The sequence below is a fragment of the Micropterus dolomieu genome, linkage group LG17, assembly GCF_021292245.1.
Source record: "Micropterus dolomieu isolate WLL.071019.BEF.003 ecotype Adirondacks linkage group LG17, ASM2129224v1, whole genome shotgun sequence".
NCBI lineage: Eukaryota > Metazoa > Chordata > Actinopteri > Centrarchiformes > Centrarchidae > Micropterus > Micropterus dolomieu.
This window is the reverse complement of record NC_060166.1, coordinates 379,750-399,759: the sequence shown is the minus strand read 5'-3', so window position 1 is coordinate 399,759 and position 20,010 is coordinate 379,750. Positions and strand designations below refer to the sequence as shown.

Here is a 20,010-nt window from a genome sequence, read left to right as displayed (position 1 = left end):
CATTGATTTTAAAGTGCCCGTTCAGCCAAATAACAAAAAAAAAGCATATTTTCTTACCCCTGTCAACAGTTGTGCTGGAACCCATTTTCATAGTGATTATTTCTTCAGTAGAAAGTATTTCCAATTAAAATTCACCGTAGGTGAGGCCTGTGGATTTTCCACAGTAGCAGAGACACAGTTTATGGAAAGACATGTTGTTGTTGTGTTGTTGGTGTTGTTGTTTTGTTTGTTTTTCAGTGTTGCGAGAAACAAATGAAATTCCATTCCTCTCTATTGCACATATCTTTAAAACAAGTATCTGGACAAGTAAAACCAAAACTATCTGATGGCTGCAGGAAGAAAGTGAGGAAATATGATATTTTGTCTTTTCTGTGAACTCATCCTTTAAGAATTTTTTTTTCAAATAGTTTCACCTCTATTTTGAATGGCATGTTAAGAGGGATATCTTCTGCACTGAAGCTACATGTTATCCTCCCAGCAGCCCATTACTTTATGTGTCTGTTAGAGGCTCATCAGTGTTGCTCCGCCTAACATGGAGTATTACAAGGCCTCGAGGGAGTCAGCCTGGATCAGATGATACTGCTGCTGAGATGAACAAGGCAACTACAACACATGCATGTAAATCCTCCTCTTTATATCTTTTCCATTGTTTGTGTTGGTGTACTTTGTGTTGGTGTGTATATATATATATATATATATCTCACAAGGTCATGATTGCTCACTTTTTTTAATGGATAGAAAATTAAATGGAATGAGGCTTGCAAACATATGGCTTTTTATTTAATTGGAATGAATATTGTAACATTAATCAAAGGAAACATGAACACCTATAATCATGTTGGTTTTTGCTCCATTTTTTTAGCAAATCCAAACAACAAACATCTTAAATCTGGCCCATTGCATTTAAATACAGAATGGAAAAATGCAGAATAAACAGCAAAACTAGAACAGTGGTGAAATAATCAGACATGTACAACACAATGTTCTTGTTCATTCATTTATGAAAAAAGAAAAGAAAAACATAATGTTAGTGGTGAAATTCTTCTACTTTATACATTATATTTTTTGGTTTCTTTCAGATAACAAATTACTCTATTCACAGAATATACAGCTCAATAAACATTTTGTTTACCAGTTATTTTTTAGGCTGCGCTCATGTGTGGGGCCATTATTATAAATTGCATTTTTTTTAAATTACTATAACTCAGTGTTTGACTCATTCACAGTACATGCTTCTAGTCTCCAGACACAGCATATGTTCCTGCTGTTTGTCCAGTCAGTCAAGCAACCACACAAACAATACAAGAGCAATGCCTTAATCAAGTCAAGTCCCATGAGCAGATTTCTTGACAAAAAACACCACCAAAATCAAGATATCTTTTCACCCAAATCAGTCAAAAGTTGTTTTTTTGGGTGATTTTTATTTTATTTTACAACAGAGCCCAAGCCTAAATACTGCTGTTAATCACAAAGTGGATGAGAGAAGACTGGACGGGCCCTTTTAATACTGCACAACCCTCACAAAGTATGAAGGGGCTTCTATACACACCTGTGGACTGAAAAATCTTTGGTCAACATTAGCAGTATGCAACAACCAGAACAGTAAAGACATTTCACATAACACCACAAATTAACTTATTGGTCAAGCTCACAACACTATAGCTTTTCAACAAAGACTCTTTTTGATGGCAATTATCCAAATGAATGAAATGGCACATGTAGAGCTTACTTCACTACTGATTTTGAATACATTATGCACTGCTTCACAGAGAAGATGTGGACATAAATCACACAACAAAATCACCAGAAAAAAAACCCACTCACATGATACAGTTTCATGGCTCAACTCTCATTTGGACAACATGGAAAAATTCAGTTCATACAAATAAAAAAAGGTCTAAAAAGGTCTAAACTGGGCTGTAAGACAAACCAATATGAAAGAATCAGTACTGCATTACAAAACAAAGACTGAGACTCATTAAGGTTGTAAACATATGCAGATGCATGCATGGCTGTATCTGTTTTTGTATTTCAGAAAAGGCCATTTGCTCCATAAGAAAGTTGCATTTGCAATAACAAATGAACTCCTGATTGTACTTTATTTTGTCTATTTTCCCAAAACATGACAAGATGATAGACTACAGTATGGAATTTTAAAAGTGCTAATTGGTGAGCCTTCTTTTGGTGCCCAAAAATGAAAAACATTAACAACAACAAACAGACAATTAGAACAAAGGAAATCAGTCATGTTCAAATCCCTAGTCCTGGTCCATTGTGGCACCTGAGCTAACAGCTAGGTTTCTGTGAAGGTTTGGGTTCTGGCTGTGCCTGTTTCTGCTTCGCACAGAGGAGAAGGATATATCACAGCCAGGGACTTTACACTTGTGAAGCAGTCGCAGATGGACAGTTTTGTAATGGGCTCTGAATGTGCCCTTGTTGCTGTAGACCTTTTGGCAGACGTGGCAGGTTATCGGAGATCCACCTCCACCTCCCTGTTGTCCTCCCCCAATGGTCCTCTCTCCCCTAAGTTCCAACTCCTCACCCCCAGGCCTTCCTATGCCGATCCCATCGCAGCTTTCATCGCTGTCCTCCATGGGGAGTGCCTCCTCATCCTCTTCAATCTCTTCCCCTGCTTCACTACCGGCTCCATCTGAGTCCCAGGAAGATCGAGCACTGCTGTTGCCACGAGGTGGAGCAGAAGAGGAGGTGGTGCTCAGGTCCAGGATTGCCCCATCCTCCCCACTTCCACCACCTTCTCCTCCAACTTCTAATCCCTCCATCCCTCCTAAGGGAGATGCCTCGGCACTGTATGATGCAGCAGACACTTTACTCATGGGGAAGACCAGGCCCATGGGGTTGTGTCCTCGGAAGATGACCGAGGTCTGGCTAGTTGGGTCTCGATGGAGCAGATCTCTGTCCCGCTGGTCTTGGCAGTAGTCCAGGCCAACAGAGTCTCTATCTCTACAGTAGGATGAGGGTGAATAGAGGGTGTTGGCTGGGCTGAATGAGTCTTTGGTCAGCAGCTTGTGGTGCAGGTTCAAATTTGCACTGTGTCTGTAGAAAAACATATATCAGCATTAAAGTTCAATGAAATGTATTATACACACAGTGAATGTCTTTTGTGTTTTGTCTAATTTACTTTAACATACAACAAAAAGATACAATTTAATTGCCACACTCAACTCACTGAGGCCCTGTCCACCCTAAAATGCCAAAGCAATTGAACATTGCATGAACCTATCTGTTTGGACATGCTACTGAGGTTTAAGCTAACTTTTTTGCCATTTCTGCCACTTTCACTCTTTTTCCCACATTATTTATTGTTTGCAGAGCAAGTGTAAAGAGAAGAATATATTGTCAGAAGTGTCAAATCCAGCCACTCAATATGGGCTTCCATTTAAACAATGTAAATCAGTATGTATGAGCTATAATGGGCAAGATATACTCCAAAACTGATGTGGATCGTAGTTGTGCTTGTAGTTTTGTTTATACCGCATTTTAGGCATAGGCCTATGCGTACTTGTTCACACATGTGCAGACAGATCATTTTCTCCACGTCTACAGTCTTAATATATTTTTGGCTGCATGCAGACAGCCCTGTCCTGAGCAGACATGGCCAGATGACAACATTTTTCGCAAGTATAATTTCAGCCAAAGGCACCATTAGTCTGCCGTTTCCATACTAACCAAACTTGAGCAGCTGATTCCAGATCTTCCTCCCTGCTAGCATGTCCACATGTTTCATTGGCACATGGTTGAGAAACAATGATCTGATCCTATATTACTGATGTCTGCTAAGTGGAACCCTGAGGAAGCTGCCAACTGCAAGAGCTGAACAGCACTGCCTTAGAGTTGGGATATAAACTACTGCATCTTCAGAAGCAACAAAATGTACAGGCTTACATCTGTCAGTAATCCTGAGAACTCGTGCTGGAACATTAACAAACTATGGCTGCCACTCACCTGTCTCGGCTCCTGCGAGAGGGGAAGGCAGCATTGCAGCCATCCACTGTACACATATGCATCTCCTTCAGGTGAACATTTTGGTAGTGCATCTTGACGCTGTATGGGTTCTTAAAGGTTTTACTGCAGATCTCACAGTAGTGTGGCAGGTCAGCGTCAGGGTCGAGGTGAGACAAACCTGAGTCACCGTAGTCGTCTACACAGCCATCAGTTTCCTCTCTCTCACGGTCTATGAGCTGGGGTGCACTCCCGTTGGTCAGCCTGTGCTCACTGTCATCCCATCTGAGCTCTGAAATCTTGTCAGCTGCATGCAGGGAGCTTGCATGCTCCCTGTCCTCCCTTTCTTCATTGCCATTGGCTTCCTGACAGAGTAAGTTGTTGTCACAGTGATTCTCCATTAGTCTGTTTTCAAAGGGGGAGGATGCACAGGTGATGACCCTTGTTTCAGCTTGCATTGGCCCATCATCTTTGTCCTCTATCTCTGTCATTTCTCTATCTAAAGTTTGGTCCAACAGATGCTTGGCGGCCCCCCTTTCCTTCTGTTCGCCAATGTAAGCCCCTCCTGCCTCCTTCTCCTCTCCATCTTGTCTTGCGCACATATGCCCCTCTGCTCGACCACCATTACACACTTCTTTGTCCCTGCCTTGCAGAACAGCCTCTTCCTCAGAGCTGCTCTCCTTATCCATCTGCTCATCTCGCTCTACCGCCTCCTTCTCTATCTTTATTGGCATGCTTGACTTCCGAGACTTTTTCTTTGGTATAGGGTCTGTCATGTAGGGTTCAGGAGCTGTGATGGGTTTGACGGGTACAGAGGAAGACAACAGAGGAAGGGAGGGTAGTGTTCCTGGGGTGTTGGCAAGCTCTGCTGGGGTTACCAGGCTGCGGTAGAAAGGCAGGACTGGCTGTACTGTTTTTAAATTGGGGAAGAGGATGCCACTCTGGCCCATGCTGGGGAACGAGCTGCTGTGGAGTTTGGAGCCCGTGTCCACATGGCTCACCATGTAGCTGGACACTGACTTGTGGCTCTCTGCAGAGCAGACAGGAATGGAGGTTCCATATTCAGGCCTTTTCTCTCCTTGAGAGCCCTCATCAGCAGACAAGCTTCCCCGCAGGTCTTTGTCCCGGTTGTTACGGTTCATTGGCATGTGTAGCCGCGGGTTTGGGTTGGCACTGTGGCGATTGCGGCTGCGCAGCGAGCTGAACACCATGTTGCAGCCCTCTATGGTACACTTGTGCTTTATCTTCAGGTGTACTGCATTGTAGTGGATTTTCAATGTGCCTTTGTCATAGAATGTCTTCTCACAGGCGTTGCAAAATACGCGACCCTTCTTCAGGGAACCTCCTGACACCCCTCCACCGCCACTCCCGTTCCTGTCCAGGGAGCGCAGCTTGCCATCAGGTGACATCTGTGTTACATCAGAGCTCATGGAGGGTGTGCATGGAGTTGAGGGTCCATCCGAATAGTTGTCACTAGTGGAGAAGTCCTCTGCCTCAATCTTTGTCGTGGTGGAGAGGCTATCCATTGGCTTGTCTCCACTTCGTTCCAGATCAGCAGTGAAAGAGACAGAGCTGGAACCTAGCAGGCTATTCTCTGGAGGGTGTGAAAGAGGGAGGAGGCTGTCCCTACCGAGACCCTCCCGCCCTTGATCATCTCGCCTTTGATTCTGCTGCTCCAATGATCCACGGCATGGCTGCTGGTGTTGCTGGTGTTGCTGGTGCTGCTGCTGTAGTGCCCCTGTTGGTGAGCCCAGAAACGGTGCAGGAACAGAGCCTAACAGTTGGAATGGCAGCATGAAGGCCATGCTGTTGATAAAGTTCTCAAAGTGGTGCATGCTGTTACCACTCAGCTTATCAACTTTTGATGTAGAGAGGTTGGCAGCAGTGCGTGGGGTGTTGCGCTCAATGAAAGTGCGGATATCTGAGTTGGTGCGGGTACTAGGAACCAAAACTGCCTGACCCTCCTTGTCCTGCAGAGCCATCAGCTCCACTATGGACTTGGTCTCGCCAAAACGTAAGAACTGCTGCAGTGTGGCAATCTCCTCCTCGAACGTCATGATGGCCCACCGGTCCAGCACCTTTCCTGCTATATCCTGCAGACAGGGCAAGAAGAAAGGGAACAGCAGCACAGTACAGGGAAGGGGAAAAGGCAAGGGTGTGAAACAGATTGAGAAGGAGAGGGAAAGTGAAAAAAAAAAGAAAGGAGAGAGAGCAATTTCATCATTAGCATTATAAGTGTCTGTTGGGTTGCTCATACATATTCACAGAGTGGGATAGATGACACACCCTATAAAGCAGACTGGCAGGGTAGCTAAATAAAAGAATCTGATGGAGTGTTAATACGAGCGGGCAGCGCAGAATCCTGAGAACCCTCATTACACAGACACACAGTGTTTCATCTTGCAGGTAATTTCTCTTCATTTAAATCATGTGGATTTACATGCTCTGGATCAGCAGAAGCAGACAGAGAACACACACATATACTCACACGCACACACACCATGGTGAGAACATGCATACAAGTATACTAGCAGAAACATAAACTCATATACACACTCCCAAAGGCATGCAAAAATAAATAAGTAATACACACACACACACACACACACACAGTAAGGGAGGGGTGATCAGAAGGCGGCTCACATTGATCAAGCAGGTCCTCTCTCCCTTAGCCCAGCAGTAATCACATGTGAATTTGGGCGTCTTTGAAAGTGAGGAGCAGCTTCATGCCGTAACCGTGATTAATATTTCATCACAGAGCATTCATTGGGCGCCTGTCGAGGATTCTGACTATACGTTCGCCATTAGATGAGCTAACATGAATTAAACGCAGCCCAACTTGAATACTTGATGATGTACTAATCGAAGTGAGAGCTTGCGCTGACATAGTGCCTGTAGTCTAGGCCTCAGCCAGCTTGGCCCCAGCTTGAGAGGAAATCTGAAGCAAAAAACAATATTTACAAATCCACCCTGCAAAGTTTGAAGACCTTCCCGAGCTGGTGGTACCTCAGCAACAAGCCGGCCGCATCAGCAGGATACCAAGAGAGTTCATGGCATTGGTCGCTACATCACATCCCTAATCTTTCTTGTCCCCAGCCATGCTTTCATGAGCCCATTTCTCCCTCCTCCTCCCTCGTCTTCCTCACAAATTCTTTCTGTCTCTCTGATACTCTGAGTTTTAGGTGTCCCAGCCTCTGAGCTGTTTTTAGAGTTTTTCCCCAAACTGAGAAGAATAACACTAAATACTGTTTTGAAATTGTTTTGATATTCATAAGAATAATTCAGTATTTTGGAAAATAGTTTGCTTTTCTTCCCAGTTTCAGATGTGAAGATTGATACCAATTTTTTTGTCTGTGTGTTAAGTACAGAGCTGGAGTCAGACTGTGTTAAGATAGCTTGGAATGAAAACTGGAGGCAGAAGGAAACAAAGTAAAAGGAAAAAAAGAATTTCCCCCCACTGCTCACCTGGAGCACATATCCTCGTATGTAGTCCTGCAGTGTCCAGTCAAGTGCATTGAGGATCTGGATGACCTCTTCCTGCTTGAGGACAGAGAAAAGGCGGTCCAGGAGGATCTTGAGGCGGATGGGGATGGCTTGGGTGCCGTACAGCATCAGGCTGCAGATATCGAACACCACGTTGGAGTGCACAATCTCCACCTGGCTGCTCTGGTACATGTGGTGCACCTTCAGCTTACTCAGGGCTAGAATACACACATCAAATTTTACTGGATTAGATTTTATGAAACTACACTACACAACACACACACACACACACACACACACACACACTCACAATTTATAAATGTAAGCAATAACATAATAATAACGACTAATAATACTCATTAAAAACATGGCTTTGATAGCTAGATGATTTATACAAAATATAAATAAAAATATTGGAATACTGTGTAAGCAATAAATAATGAGAATGTCATTTTAAAAAATAATATACAGTTTAGCTATTTGTATACTATTTTTGATCCTCTGCCTTAGTTGCGAATCAGATCAGTGCATAACCACCTGACAGGCACATTCCATATCAATGGATAATGTTAACTGAGGAAATGCATGATTGCTTAATGCTTAATTTTCATGGCATTCAATTTTACTCTTTAGAGCTATACTCCTAAAAAATTGTGTTCATAATTTGCAGATCATTTTGGAAACAAAATGAAGGTGATGATGCTTCATGCAGCACCTGCATTAAATTACTGGGAAAATGATACAAATGCTGACGACATTAGTGTAATTACTGTAAACAAACGTTAACTGTTGCTGAGAGGTTTAGTGAGATCTGCACCCTATTTTACTTGCAGTCTCTCAGAGAATCAAAAGAGATTCCGTGACCATAAAAAAAAAAATCACCTTTACAACACAAAGCAGCAATTTGTAAGGAAGATGTGGTCTCTGGTTTACACCACAGTTTGACACAATATTATTCCAAATGATGGTCTTCTTTGTTAATAGTAACTATGTTTGTACATTTTTATACAATAGGTAAGCTAGGTATCACAATTAATGTGACAGTGATTGAATAATGGTTATTATATTACCACAAAACAATGGCGGTAAATGGACTTTATTTTGCGGTACTCACAGTACTGGAAAATGCCACTTAAAGATTAAACAGTACCATCCAGCGGTGTCTTATGACACTGGACTTGATAAAATTAAAAAAGATTTGATTTAAAATTTTAATTACTTGTGACTTCAATTGGACCTCAACCTTTTGACAAAGAAATATTAAAAAGTATATAATGAAAAAAGTGTGTAGGAATCAATTCTTAATTCCTGATAGAACTGTTAATCAGTCTAACAGCACCCAGTCATTTTTTGATTTTGTGAACAGAAGGTAAATATCTGCATTTTTCAGACCATCAGACCTCATCTGATCACATACAGATGTATACATTAAACAGACCTACATACAAAGCATTCAGATCAGAAATGACAAATTCTCTCTCAGAAACCAGACTGGACAAAGGAAACCAGCTCTTTGCAAGACTAGATAATATTAGTGGTCTGTGAAAAGGTTTGAATTAATTTTAATATAATAAAGATTATTATTGAAAAGAGCCTCAGTTCAGTGTCTTCGCACCATCAGTAGAAACTTTGCAGTGAGCTCTTACCGTGCGCTACCCAGCCATGCTTGCAGTTTTCACACTGCCGCCTCTTCAGCTTCCCAGGCTTGAAGCTGTCACAGTTACAGTTCACCAAAGTGCAGCAGATAGCCTGATAACACAAAAAACATAGATTTTCTTTATTTTAATGAGAACACAAGAAAATGAATGCCTGTTATAACACACAGTACCACTGTATCTGATTATCAACCCAAATTTCCCCTATGTTTCTTGAATCAGTCCAAAACACATATATGTTCAGTATTTCTTCTTCCAACACCTTCATGATGTAGCTGATGCTTATTTTTACTTAACTATTCAAACCCAGGACTCTTTCTTTATGGCTAACTAATTCATAAATTGAAAATATTGTAGCTGTCTTGTATCAGTTTGTTCACATTTGTCCAACATTTAGCCAGACATGTTGTAAACCTTGATATTTTGAGTAGAATCTAAGACGCTGGTGGAGCAGGCAAGTGTAAAAGGTTCCATTTGGGCAGAGCACATTTCTAAAATCCTGACTCAAAGATGTTTTTATATTTTGTATTATTCCAAAAGTATAATATTTTCAAGTGGTCAGATTTTTATATATCCAGGAAAGCACCATTAAAGGCACTAATAGAAAATATGCCCTCTCATCTAATTGTCGAGGAAAAAGTGTGTGCGTGGCTGTATGTTACTTACACAGCTACATGAAAAATGTACAACAGTCAAGTTGCCCACGGAAACTGAAAGAAAAGGGCATGATTGCCTTAAGTGATTTTGCTTTCCCTTTGTGTATCACAAGTTGTCTGTTTTGCCTTGTGAGAGCAGAATTAGCACAGCTGTGTGTGTGTGTGTGTGTGTGTGTGTGTGTGTGTGTGTGTGTGTGTGTGTGTGTGTGTGTGTGTGTGTGTGTGTGTGTGTCTCAGTAGTTTTGCAGGGCAGTTCCTTTCTACAGTAAGGAAAGGTCTTGGATATACCTGGATCACCAAAACCATTTCAATCAATCAATGCCTAAGGCAAACACGCACACAGGTCAGGGGACTCAGATCATCAGCTCATCTGATAATGGGTTTTATCTTTTCAGGACAAACATGCAGAAAACTAGAGTAAGTGGACTGACACAGAGACTCAAAGTGAGGAGTTAATGGCAGTAATGAGTAAAGTTTCGAGGGTAGCTGCTGACTTGGCAGAGAGGACTCCAGTGCACTGATATACTAAAAATGACGCTGTTTCCCCTCTCCCTGCCTTGGACCCAAAGAAAAAAAAATCATTTACACACCAGGAACTGAGGGAAAAGCATCTTCAGATTTATGATCAAAGCCAGTGTTGTTAGTGCTACATGCTGAAAACCTCAGAGTAGCTACGCTACACCACCTCTCTCCCTCTCCATCTATAATGCATGATCACTGGGGTTTTAGTATACATGAGCGGCATGCTTAGCTCCTCGCTGGAGCTCACTCCCTCTCTATGAGCAGAGAAAGAGGAAAAATGTGGGTGGGTGGATAGGGGTCGCCTCCTCCTTCTCATTTAGTCAGTCGCTTAGTTCTGCGCTCGGGGCTGGGCTTGTCCTTGAGATCTGGGATCACATAATTTCACCTTACAGTAACCCTTCATTATTAGGATGAATAAACTGACCCGAGATGAAGGCGACGGCAGCTACCTGGCCTTGAAAGACAGCGTGGTAGCTCCGGCCTTCAGTCCCATGACATCCATTTGCTTTGCTTTTCTCTCTGTCGCCCTCTCTGTCAGGTTTTATCTCTGGCTGGCTAGCTCAGCCTCCTCCGGACAGTGGTGAGGTGTAAAAACCCCTGTGCTCATCTCTCAGCAACATAATCCCATCATTACAGAGCACCAAGAACCAACACAGCCCAATTAGGCTAATCCCATCCCACTGTGGGTGCACACACACCCACCTCCTGCTGCTGCTCCCTCTAATATACATCTTAATCAGGTGCCCCTGCTCACTCACCAGCCTGTAACACACACACACACATTCCAATGCACAGTGTGCTCCAGGTTGTTTATCTTAATTAGCGATTCATTTCATTAGTTCCTGAGAAGAAGAAGGAGAAAGAAAGGAGAAGGAGAAGAACTATAGCAACTCAGGGCAGGTGACCCCCCTGCATATCTCTTTCTCTTTACTGTTCTCACAACAAAGCCACGGCTGTTCTTACGCATCAATGAAGCCGATGACAAGAAGACTAATTGCACAGAATGAAGCGGCCGGGTCGGTGGTTTTGAAGCCAAAGCTAACACAATGTCGCTTTCTTTATATCAGTGATGTACACCAGTGGAGCCACACATCAACCTCACCACCTCTACGCACACCTTGAACACATTACACATGCATCTAATTAGCATTTCAGTAATACAAGTTGAATAAATGACACTTTTAGTTAGGGGTTCTTCAACTGAAACATGAACAAAATTTAGAAATGCTGTTTAAATTGCTCTATTATTAATCTGTGATTTTAGTCTACTTTTTTCACTATACCAAATTGTGTCACTTTTCCAGTGTGAACACCATACACACATTCAAACAAATTGGTATGTACTGTGGAACTGGGACACTCCAAGAGAGTCAGAGCACCTTTCATTAAGCCATAAAGACAAAATCTCCTCACTGCTGCTTGTAAAGTTTATTCCTGTGAGTGCACAGACGAGTGTATCAACAGTTTTATCAACTCAGAGCTTCTCTCATCTGTGAGCATTCTTTCCTGACCTTGGAAATAGTAATCTGACTTTGACTCTTAACTTAAGGTCCAATTATTAGCTTTTCCCAAAGCTTTCAACCCCATCTCAGAGTTATAAAATGGTAGGTCTTAGCGATGATGACTAAACAACTGAGCAAACTTCACCTGTTGATGAAGACTTTGAAATGGGGTTGAAAGCCCTGGAATAAGCTAGTAAGTTGATTTAAGCAAAAATAGGATTTAAGAATTATACTATTTAAAATGTCTGGGAATGTCATAGAATAAAAATACATCTTAAAAATGACAATTTCCGCTCATGATACTATGAATATATACTATCTCTATAGTTTCTATATGCATATGGATTTGTATGGCACTGGCAGGACTGCTTTTGCAAATCATCATTTTTTTCTTTAATGTAAAAGCTTATTCAGTCTCCTTGTGTATATCTCAATTCTGCCACCACTCCTCTGTCCCTCAGTGTCTGTCTATATGTTGCAGTCAGAGGCATCTTGTTTGAGAGACTGTACACCCAGAGGTCAGGCTGTGTAGAATGGATAGATGGAGGCCATGAAGGAAGTTAAAGAGGAAGAAGGTGAGGTTAAGAAAAGCGAAAAGAGTGAGGTGATGAGAAGGCAGGGACATCATAAAAACAGCGTCTGTATACCATGACGACCCAGTCCTGAGTTATAACATACACTGATGTGCCGGCATGTGTGTATGAAACATCTTTCTTTCTTCACGCAATACACCGGTGACGCTTGTACTGGATTTAACTAATTGATTCAATTATTATAAATTCATACCCAGGTGTTTCCACGAAATGACTGAATTTGCTTTCTTAGTCCACTCTGTGCTACCAAACAATGCTGAAATGATATTAACAGCTTAAATAATTTGAATCCATGCAGTGACCTTCAGATATAGAATTCATAAAAACAGTAAGCATTATAAGACAGAAACAGGAAAAAACAAGACCAAAAAAAACTTAGCTATGTTATGTCTGGTCAAAGTGGAACATCATCTTCATCCCACTGCTGGGTTACAGCCACAACATCCTTCACACACACACACACACACACACACACACACACACAAAAGAAATAAAATGAAATAGTCCTTTCTGGCTCTTAAAATAAAATCCTGCCATATGTCCGGAATGGCGTCGGTGCTTTAGAGACCCAGCAGAAATGAACAGCTGCTTGGACAGAGACAGTTCGGGCATGGACGGGGACTTGTTGGCCTAATGCAGTGGAAAACTAATCAATTAGCAGCAGCCAGGCACTAACTGACACTCAATGGGGAAACAAGCGGTGCTGATGCCAAAGAGTGAATAACAACAGGGATATCAGCAGCTCTGAGGCAGAGGGTGACTGATGGCCAAGTGAGAGTGGATCAGATTTTACCATCAGCCATTAATCAGTTAACAAGACAATTACGGCACAGGGGAAATAAAGGAAGTGGGAGTATTCCTGGTGGGAAATATAAATGATCACTGAATTCCATGGCACAGATTCACTGAAGGTTCAAATTAAACGATGAAAACAAGTCACATACATAATTTTGACACCTAATAGGAAGTTAAGATTGTGATTATTAATGTTATTATAATACTTATTATTAATTTTCTTCTTTTTAGAATTTTTTGCAAACCACTATTACCTGCTTCCAGAATGTCACTTTTCCCCATGTACGTGTTCATAAAATTACTAGATATGACTTTCAACTAATGCTACTTTTATAAATGGATAATAAGTTATAAACTACTGCTAATGGATTTATTAATGAATCAGTAATAATTTACTAATGCGTAATAGATCTATTATAAGACCTTAATAAGAAACATTTCCAGGTTGCACCAAATTTCTGGCTGGTGTTTATCCTCCTCCCAACCTGGCAACCCAAAAGTTGTTGTGATTAATAGTTTATAATTGAAATAAATTATTTATTAAAATGATTATTTAACTATGAATATGGCAGTTTGTTACAATTTATAAACCCTTTATAAAGCGTGTTAGCTGCGTTAGTGCAGCCTGTTGACAAGTCAAGATTGTTCAATAAATCATTCATTCAGGTTAAACATTTACTGGTTCCAGCTTCTCAAATGTGAGAACGTGCTGTTTTGTTATGTTCTATATTATTATAAAATAGCATTTATTTAGATTTTGCAAACAAAAAAAATTCTATTTAAAAAATAGTGGGTTTTGGAAACATGTGATTAACTGTAAAAACAATCAACAGATTAATCAGTAATAATAATAAAAAAATACATAAAATGCAACGGCTTTTAAATTTGCTGGAAATATTTATAACATTCAATCCAACTAACTTAAAACACATGGAAAAGAGCCAAACTGACACTGAAATTAAATAGCTGCCAAATTCTAAGCAAAAAAAAAACTGCGGCACAGCGAAAAACAATTTTCACACACACACACACACACACACACACACACACACACACACACACACACACGCTGAGGAAATAAATATCTTATCCCAGTCAGAACACACAGAAAACACTCAGGAATTTAGTGGGAGGACAGTGTTCCTGGTACCACTCAGACATCCTGCTCAAAACGCAGACTCTTCACCAATAAAACCACCTGAGCACCAAAACTTGAAGCTACACTGACTACACTTGGCCCCACCACTGATCACTGCCTGCGTGTGTGTGTGCGCGCGTGTGTGCAAGAGAGTGTGTGCTTGTGCGCAGTACGAGCAAAGAATACAGTCTCATGAATAAATCACGTCTTGGACCAAGTTGTGTATGTGACAGCAAGGTAATAAAATGTTAATTGTTGACAAGTGTTAGTTAAAGTGAGGTTACGATACATGAGCTGCTCAGCAGGCAACGTGATCCTGCCCCAGCTTATGATTTAATGTCACTCCACTAAGAAAGAGGAAGCACTTTAACACTCACACACCAGATAAAAACCACTCACTTCTGGTATTCTCTGAGATTATTACATCAAGTTCTACATAAAATATTTAACGTTTTACCTCAACTGCAAAGCAATTCAGCCTGTGTTTCATTTAACAGCTTCCTTTAAAGTAAACTCCATGTGAGCAATAGCTTTTAAAATACACTTAAATAAAAAAAACAACATTTAACAACGCATTGGACCTGAGAAGGAGAAGACAAGCCTAGGAGAAGCCTGGGCGAGTGCAAGTAGAGACAGGCTGTGTTTGCGCCTATTAAGAGTCCATACAGCCCAAAGACACCGTGAAAAACTTATTATTTCATACTCATCCAGCAGTCAATCACAAGAAAGCACACACACATAAAACACACTACAAAAAGTAGGAAGTCATTACCTGAATATCCATGAGAAAATGGTAGGCTTCTTTAAGGAAAAGAAAATCTTAAAAGACAATGAGCTTGTGTGGGGTGGGGGTATGTGGCTCCCTGTTAGGAACTCGGAGGGAGTGTTTGGCTCAGAGAGGGAGAAAATGAGGGGGACATGTTAGTACACCGAGTCTGAGAGAGTTTGGCTCCCAGCTACGCTCTGATTAATATCAGATCTCCCTCTCTCCTCGCCTGCCTCTTGACAATCTTGTCACATCTGGCTGACAAATCCTCACAAGCCTTTTGGTGGCGGACGCAGATGCAAGGGTTGGCTGCAGTGTGTGTGTGTGGAGTTTGGGGGTGTGAACGAGTTAGGCAGGGGCCAGGAGGGACGCACCACAGCTTGAGGATACGCTGAAGGGGGTAAAAGGCTAGAGAAGATCCCCCCCCCCAGCCCCCACAGACACACACACACTCACTCATGGATGGACCATCATGAACCTAATGAAGCTGACGAGGTTGGCAGGCTACAGTTGCCACTGCTGACACACGCACACACATAAACACACACACACAAAGTGAAGTGCAACCCTGTAAAGACAAGTAGGGGCCCTATGAGTGTGTGTGTGTGTGTGTGTGTGTGTGTGTGTGTGTGTGTGTGTGTGTGTGTGTGTGTGTGTGTGTTGTGCGTTGTGCCCTGGGGCCCTGCAGCACTAAAGGAGAACAGAGAAACACCAAAAAATGGATGTAGAAAGAGGAAACAAAAGATGGTTAGAGTGATATAGCAGCAGGAATAAAGAGATAGGACATGAGTGTATTAAAGGAAAGCCACAGAGCAGCATTCAACTCACATTTCTCTTTCACGCACATGCACACAAAAACTACATCTAAATCATTTTCATGGATTGCTGGAGTGATGGCCTCTCTCTCATCAGAAAATAAAAAAGGCAACCTGTTAGAGGAACACAATGTGAGGAAGAAAAACACACTTTACATGCCAAAATTATGGCAGAGCCTGATTAAAATTCAATAAATACATGTTAAAGGTTCTGATTGTTTTATGATCAAGTTTTTTATTCTTTTGATATTTGTAAAATAATAGCTTATACAAAACTGAATTATCTCTGCTCTGAAATATTTAAGGTTCTATTTAACTTGTTTGACAGTGTGGCTATTGGCGGCTATTAATCTATTTTACATACCTTAAACTACTGATTTTATATAAATCATAGCAATCCTTCAGCTGTATCAATGCAAATGACATTACAAAGTCAAAATAAGTGATTCTCAGATTTATAATTATTAATAACAAATTGTGGTAAAACAATGAATCAATACAAAAGTGAGTAACTAACCCTTTTTCAATGAACTGAAACATTAATAATTGACAATCATTTTTTTTCACCTGGTCAGTATCTGTTCCACATGGGTTTCATTCATTAAATCTAATTTCTTCACTCTAGTCTGTTTGGATGCTCCTCTCTGCTGTAACAAGCGGTAATCTAACCGGGAATAAACCACAACTGTTTAGCACTGTTTACACACACACACACACACACACACACACAATTAGAGAACAGTCTGGTCTACCACCACACAGACAGCTCAGCTAATTGTTACATTATGGCTGCAACAAAACATTAATCTGCTCTTAAATTACATTCCAATAGGCTGTGGCCAGTGGCCAGGAGGCTACAGGAGGCCAGGCTGTCATGTTTCCCAAACTACAGACGGGTGGATGGAGAACAGGTCCAGGTAAGTACTGGAGGCTGGTTCTTTTTTTTATTAATTAGTGTTCTGGATAAAATATAATACGACACGATAAAACAGCTAAATATAAAGTTCATAGAATTGAATGAATCAAAAGAAGAGGATCAAATACTACTGACCGGGAAGCCTGACTTGTCTGTGGTTAAGTTACTGTTATTGTTTACTGGGAGTTGCCTCTGGCTCCTCGGAAGGCATGTAAGGACATTTTCCATCCACACTGACTAGGGCAAAGACACTCTCATTACGCTTTTTCCATCAATCACAGAAGGATTTCAAGTGTTTGAGAGCGACTCAAAGTTACAGAAATGTCAGCCTCTAAAAACTTTCCCAAAAACTGGCTCTAAATAACGGTCACATTTTTTCCACCTATTCTTTGATCAGATAGTTTCTAATTTAGATTAAAAAATTGCCAATTTGAGACTGTTTTTATTTAGACAAAGTTCTTGTAGAAGTAAGTTATCAAAAAAGTATCACTTTTGTGTAGTTCTGAAACTCTGATAAATAACCTGGGTTTTTGGGCTAGAATCAAACAGCTCTAACGATACCCAGATTAATAGATCACTATTTGACAACTTGTAAAAATGTAGATAAATACAACATGAATCTGGAATCACAGCAAAACTAAACTCTATATCAATGTTTCTATTGATGTCTTGTCACACATAAAGTAGCATATGCAAATCTATATTTCTCCTAATCTGTGCACCTCAAAATAAAAGTCTGTGCTACCCCTGTCTGTCACTCAGATCTACATAAACTCAATATATCCTGATTATGTGTGCAGGCGGTGTGTGTAAGAAGAACCAGAGCAGACAGAGAATAGCAGTGAAAAGCCGTCTCTCTTACCTCAGCCATTGTCATTTAGTCTGATGTTTCCAAGGATACCGTAGAGTTTGCCATTCCACGCGAGTCCCACAAAACAACTGGCTCCAACTCTCCTGTTCGCACAAGCACTAATGCAAAAGAGCCATCACACCCAGCAGCATCTCCTTCAACAATACAGACACACATGTACTTCTCTGTCTCCTCACACACACACACACACCCGAGCCACCAACACTCACTCCACAAAAAAGAGAAGAAGTAGTCGCCGTGCTTTTACTCTCACTGCACAGATGCGCACACACACACACGCCTCCTCTGCTTTCTCTCCTCTAATGTTGCCGTGGACTGGCTCTAAACTACTCAAGATGTTCAGTGTGTGTGTGTGTGTGTGTGTGTTGAAACTGGGCACAGGGGATTGGAATGAGATCCTCCCACTCGGCATTCTCACCTCAGGAGCTGCCTGCTCCCTCCCTAGCCTACACACACACACACCACAGACACACACACACCACAGACACACACACACCACAGACACACACACATGCGCGCGTGCACACAGAGGTGTGCATACTCTTTCACGCATGCAGACACACACACACACACACACACACACGTTCACCCCCTCAGAGTCACAGGGCAGTCCCCTCACAGCTGGCTGGAAGAGGGCATGACACTCATCTTTCACAGAGATTTGATCAAAAGGAATCACAAAGGCTGGAGGCTCACCTAATGCAGTCAGGGGAGGCTCTCCCTCTTTCCCCCTCTCTCTCTCTGTTTGAGTAATGCCCTAAATCAGCGCTGCCCCTCTTGGTGCACACAGCCCAGTGTGTGTGTCTGGATTCACCTTAACACAGCCCTGCGAACAGCCTCCATAACAAGTTATGCCTTGTGCCGTCAGGAATGTGTCAGTGTCTGTGTTGAGTTTTTCTCAGGAGGAGGGGGACTTCACACATGACAAAAACTAAATCTGTGTTATCTTTAGGAATACGTGTACCTAGGGTTGGATGTCAAACCTCAACAATTTTTTGGTCAGAACAAAATGTGCCTAAAGCACTGGATAGTGAAAACTATTGAAAGTTTTTGTAATCGTGTTTACTTCTTTTAATAGATAGTTTCAGATTTAAAATTTTGCCATTTTTGGACTCTTATTGAGCGGAAGTTTTTCTGCAACTAACAGTATTTTAGGAACTTTGATAGCATTTGAAAATATTTCTCTTTGTAGGAGGAAATATTTATATTTCTCAAAATATGGTGTCAAATGTATCATATTCAAAATTCAGGTATCGTACTGTTACTTGTACAGAAAAAAAATAGAAAAGCCCAGCCCTTGTGTAAAAGCTAAATACATGTGGCAGGACAAATTACAGTACCCCCAGTGACAAATGAGGCATGTGTTGGCTACACATAAATCTACAGTGCGAGTAGAAAATACATTCTGCCTCCTATTAAATCTATATTAAAATACAAAGGGAGCCATGCCATGCTGGGATTAATTCCCATGAACGATAGACATTGGCTGACATAAGGCATTCATTCTTGTTTGACTTTTCAGGCACTTCCGTATTATTAAGCACCAACTCCACCAAATATTCAATGGTGGAAATATGGGGGAATGCACGGGAACATTCAACATTGTGAATAACAAATCTGTGTTGAAATCTTAGAAATCCTGCTTTCTGTCGGGGCTGAGCTCCTACACAAACACACAGATGAAGCAAAGTCAGCGAACAGCAGAGAAGCTGCGGTGGAAGAGTGATGAAGTAAAGATAACTCCAAGATTACCTCGAGCTGACGAGAACTACGCTTGTTACTGTTACTGTAAGAAACCAGTACTTCATCAATACACCTGTTGAACAGCCTTAAACATGTGTAGTGTATACATAAAAAAAAGAACCAACAAAAGTACTGATAAAGAGCTACAAATATACAATCTTCTGTGGGTCCCGGGGACTCACTACATTGAACTGGAAGTGTGGTTCCCCCAGAAAAATGTGTCCGCTCTGCAGAAGATTTTCAATTTCCCCCTGATATGAAGTCAATTGTTGTTTGAAATCCAGCTGATGATGGTGCTGTCTGTCGTGAATTGTCTGTCGTGAGTGTACAGCGTGAACAGGAGGAGGCTGAGCACACATCCCTGGGGGGCTCCGGTGTAGAGCACTGGAGTGGAGGAGGTGTGTCCACCAATCCGAACTGTCCCAACTGTTCACAGCGTTTTTGGCTGAGTTAAGAGTGAAATATCCCACCCTCATTCACTCCAGTAAGTGGTGTCACTACTGCCTGATGACGCCACCAACTAATTGATAATTAAATTTGTTGCCAACTTACTAATGTTTTGTCTACAATGTCAATTATTCAAAATTTACTTCAA

At 41.5% G+C, this 20,010-nt stretch overlaps 1 protein-coding gene across 4 annotated transcripts in view; it reads right to left on the bottom strand.

Moving 5' to 3' along the window:
• Positions 1–763: 763 nt before the first annotated feature.
• The window catches only part of bnc1 (basonuclin 1), a 54,119-nt gene continuing 34,872 nt past the window's right edge, over positions 764–20,010 (bottom strand). For 2 of the 4 annotated variants that reach the window (XM_046074410.1, XM_046074411.1), the window contains 4 exons: positions 9,090–9,192; positions 7,426–7,661; positions 3,964–6,053; positions 764–3,054 (listed from right to left, as the gene is read on the bottom strand). In XM_046074410.1, the coding sequence (XP_045930366.1) occupies positions 2,259–3,054; positions 3,964–6,053; positions 7,426–7,661; positions 9,090–9,192 (3,225 nt within the window). In that variant the 3' untranslated portion in view covers positions 764–2,258. Of the gene's footprint in view, positions 3,055–3,963; positions 6,054–7,425; positions 7,662–9,089; positions 9,193–15,076; positions 15,121–17,663; positions 17,925–20,010 lie in introns of those variants that run through there. The other 2 variants (XM_046074408.1, XM_046074409.1) reach the window with 2 other exon arrangements.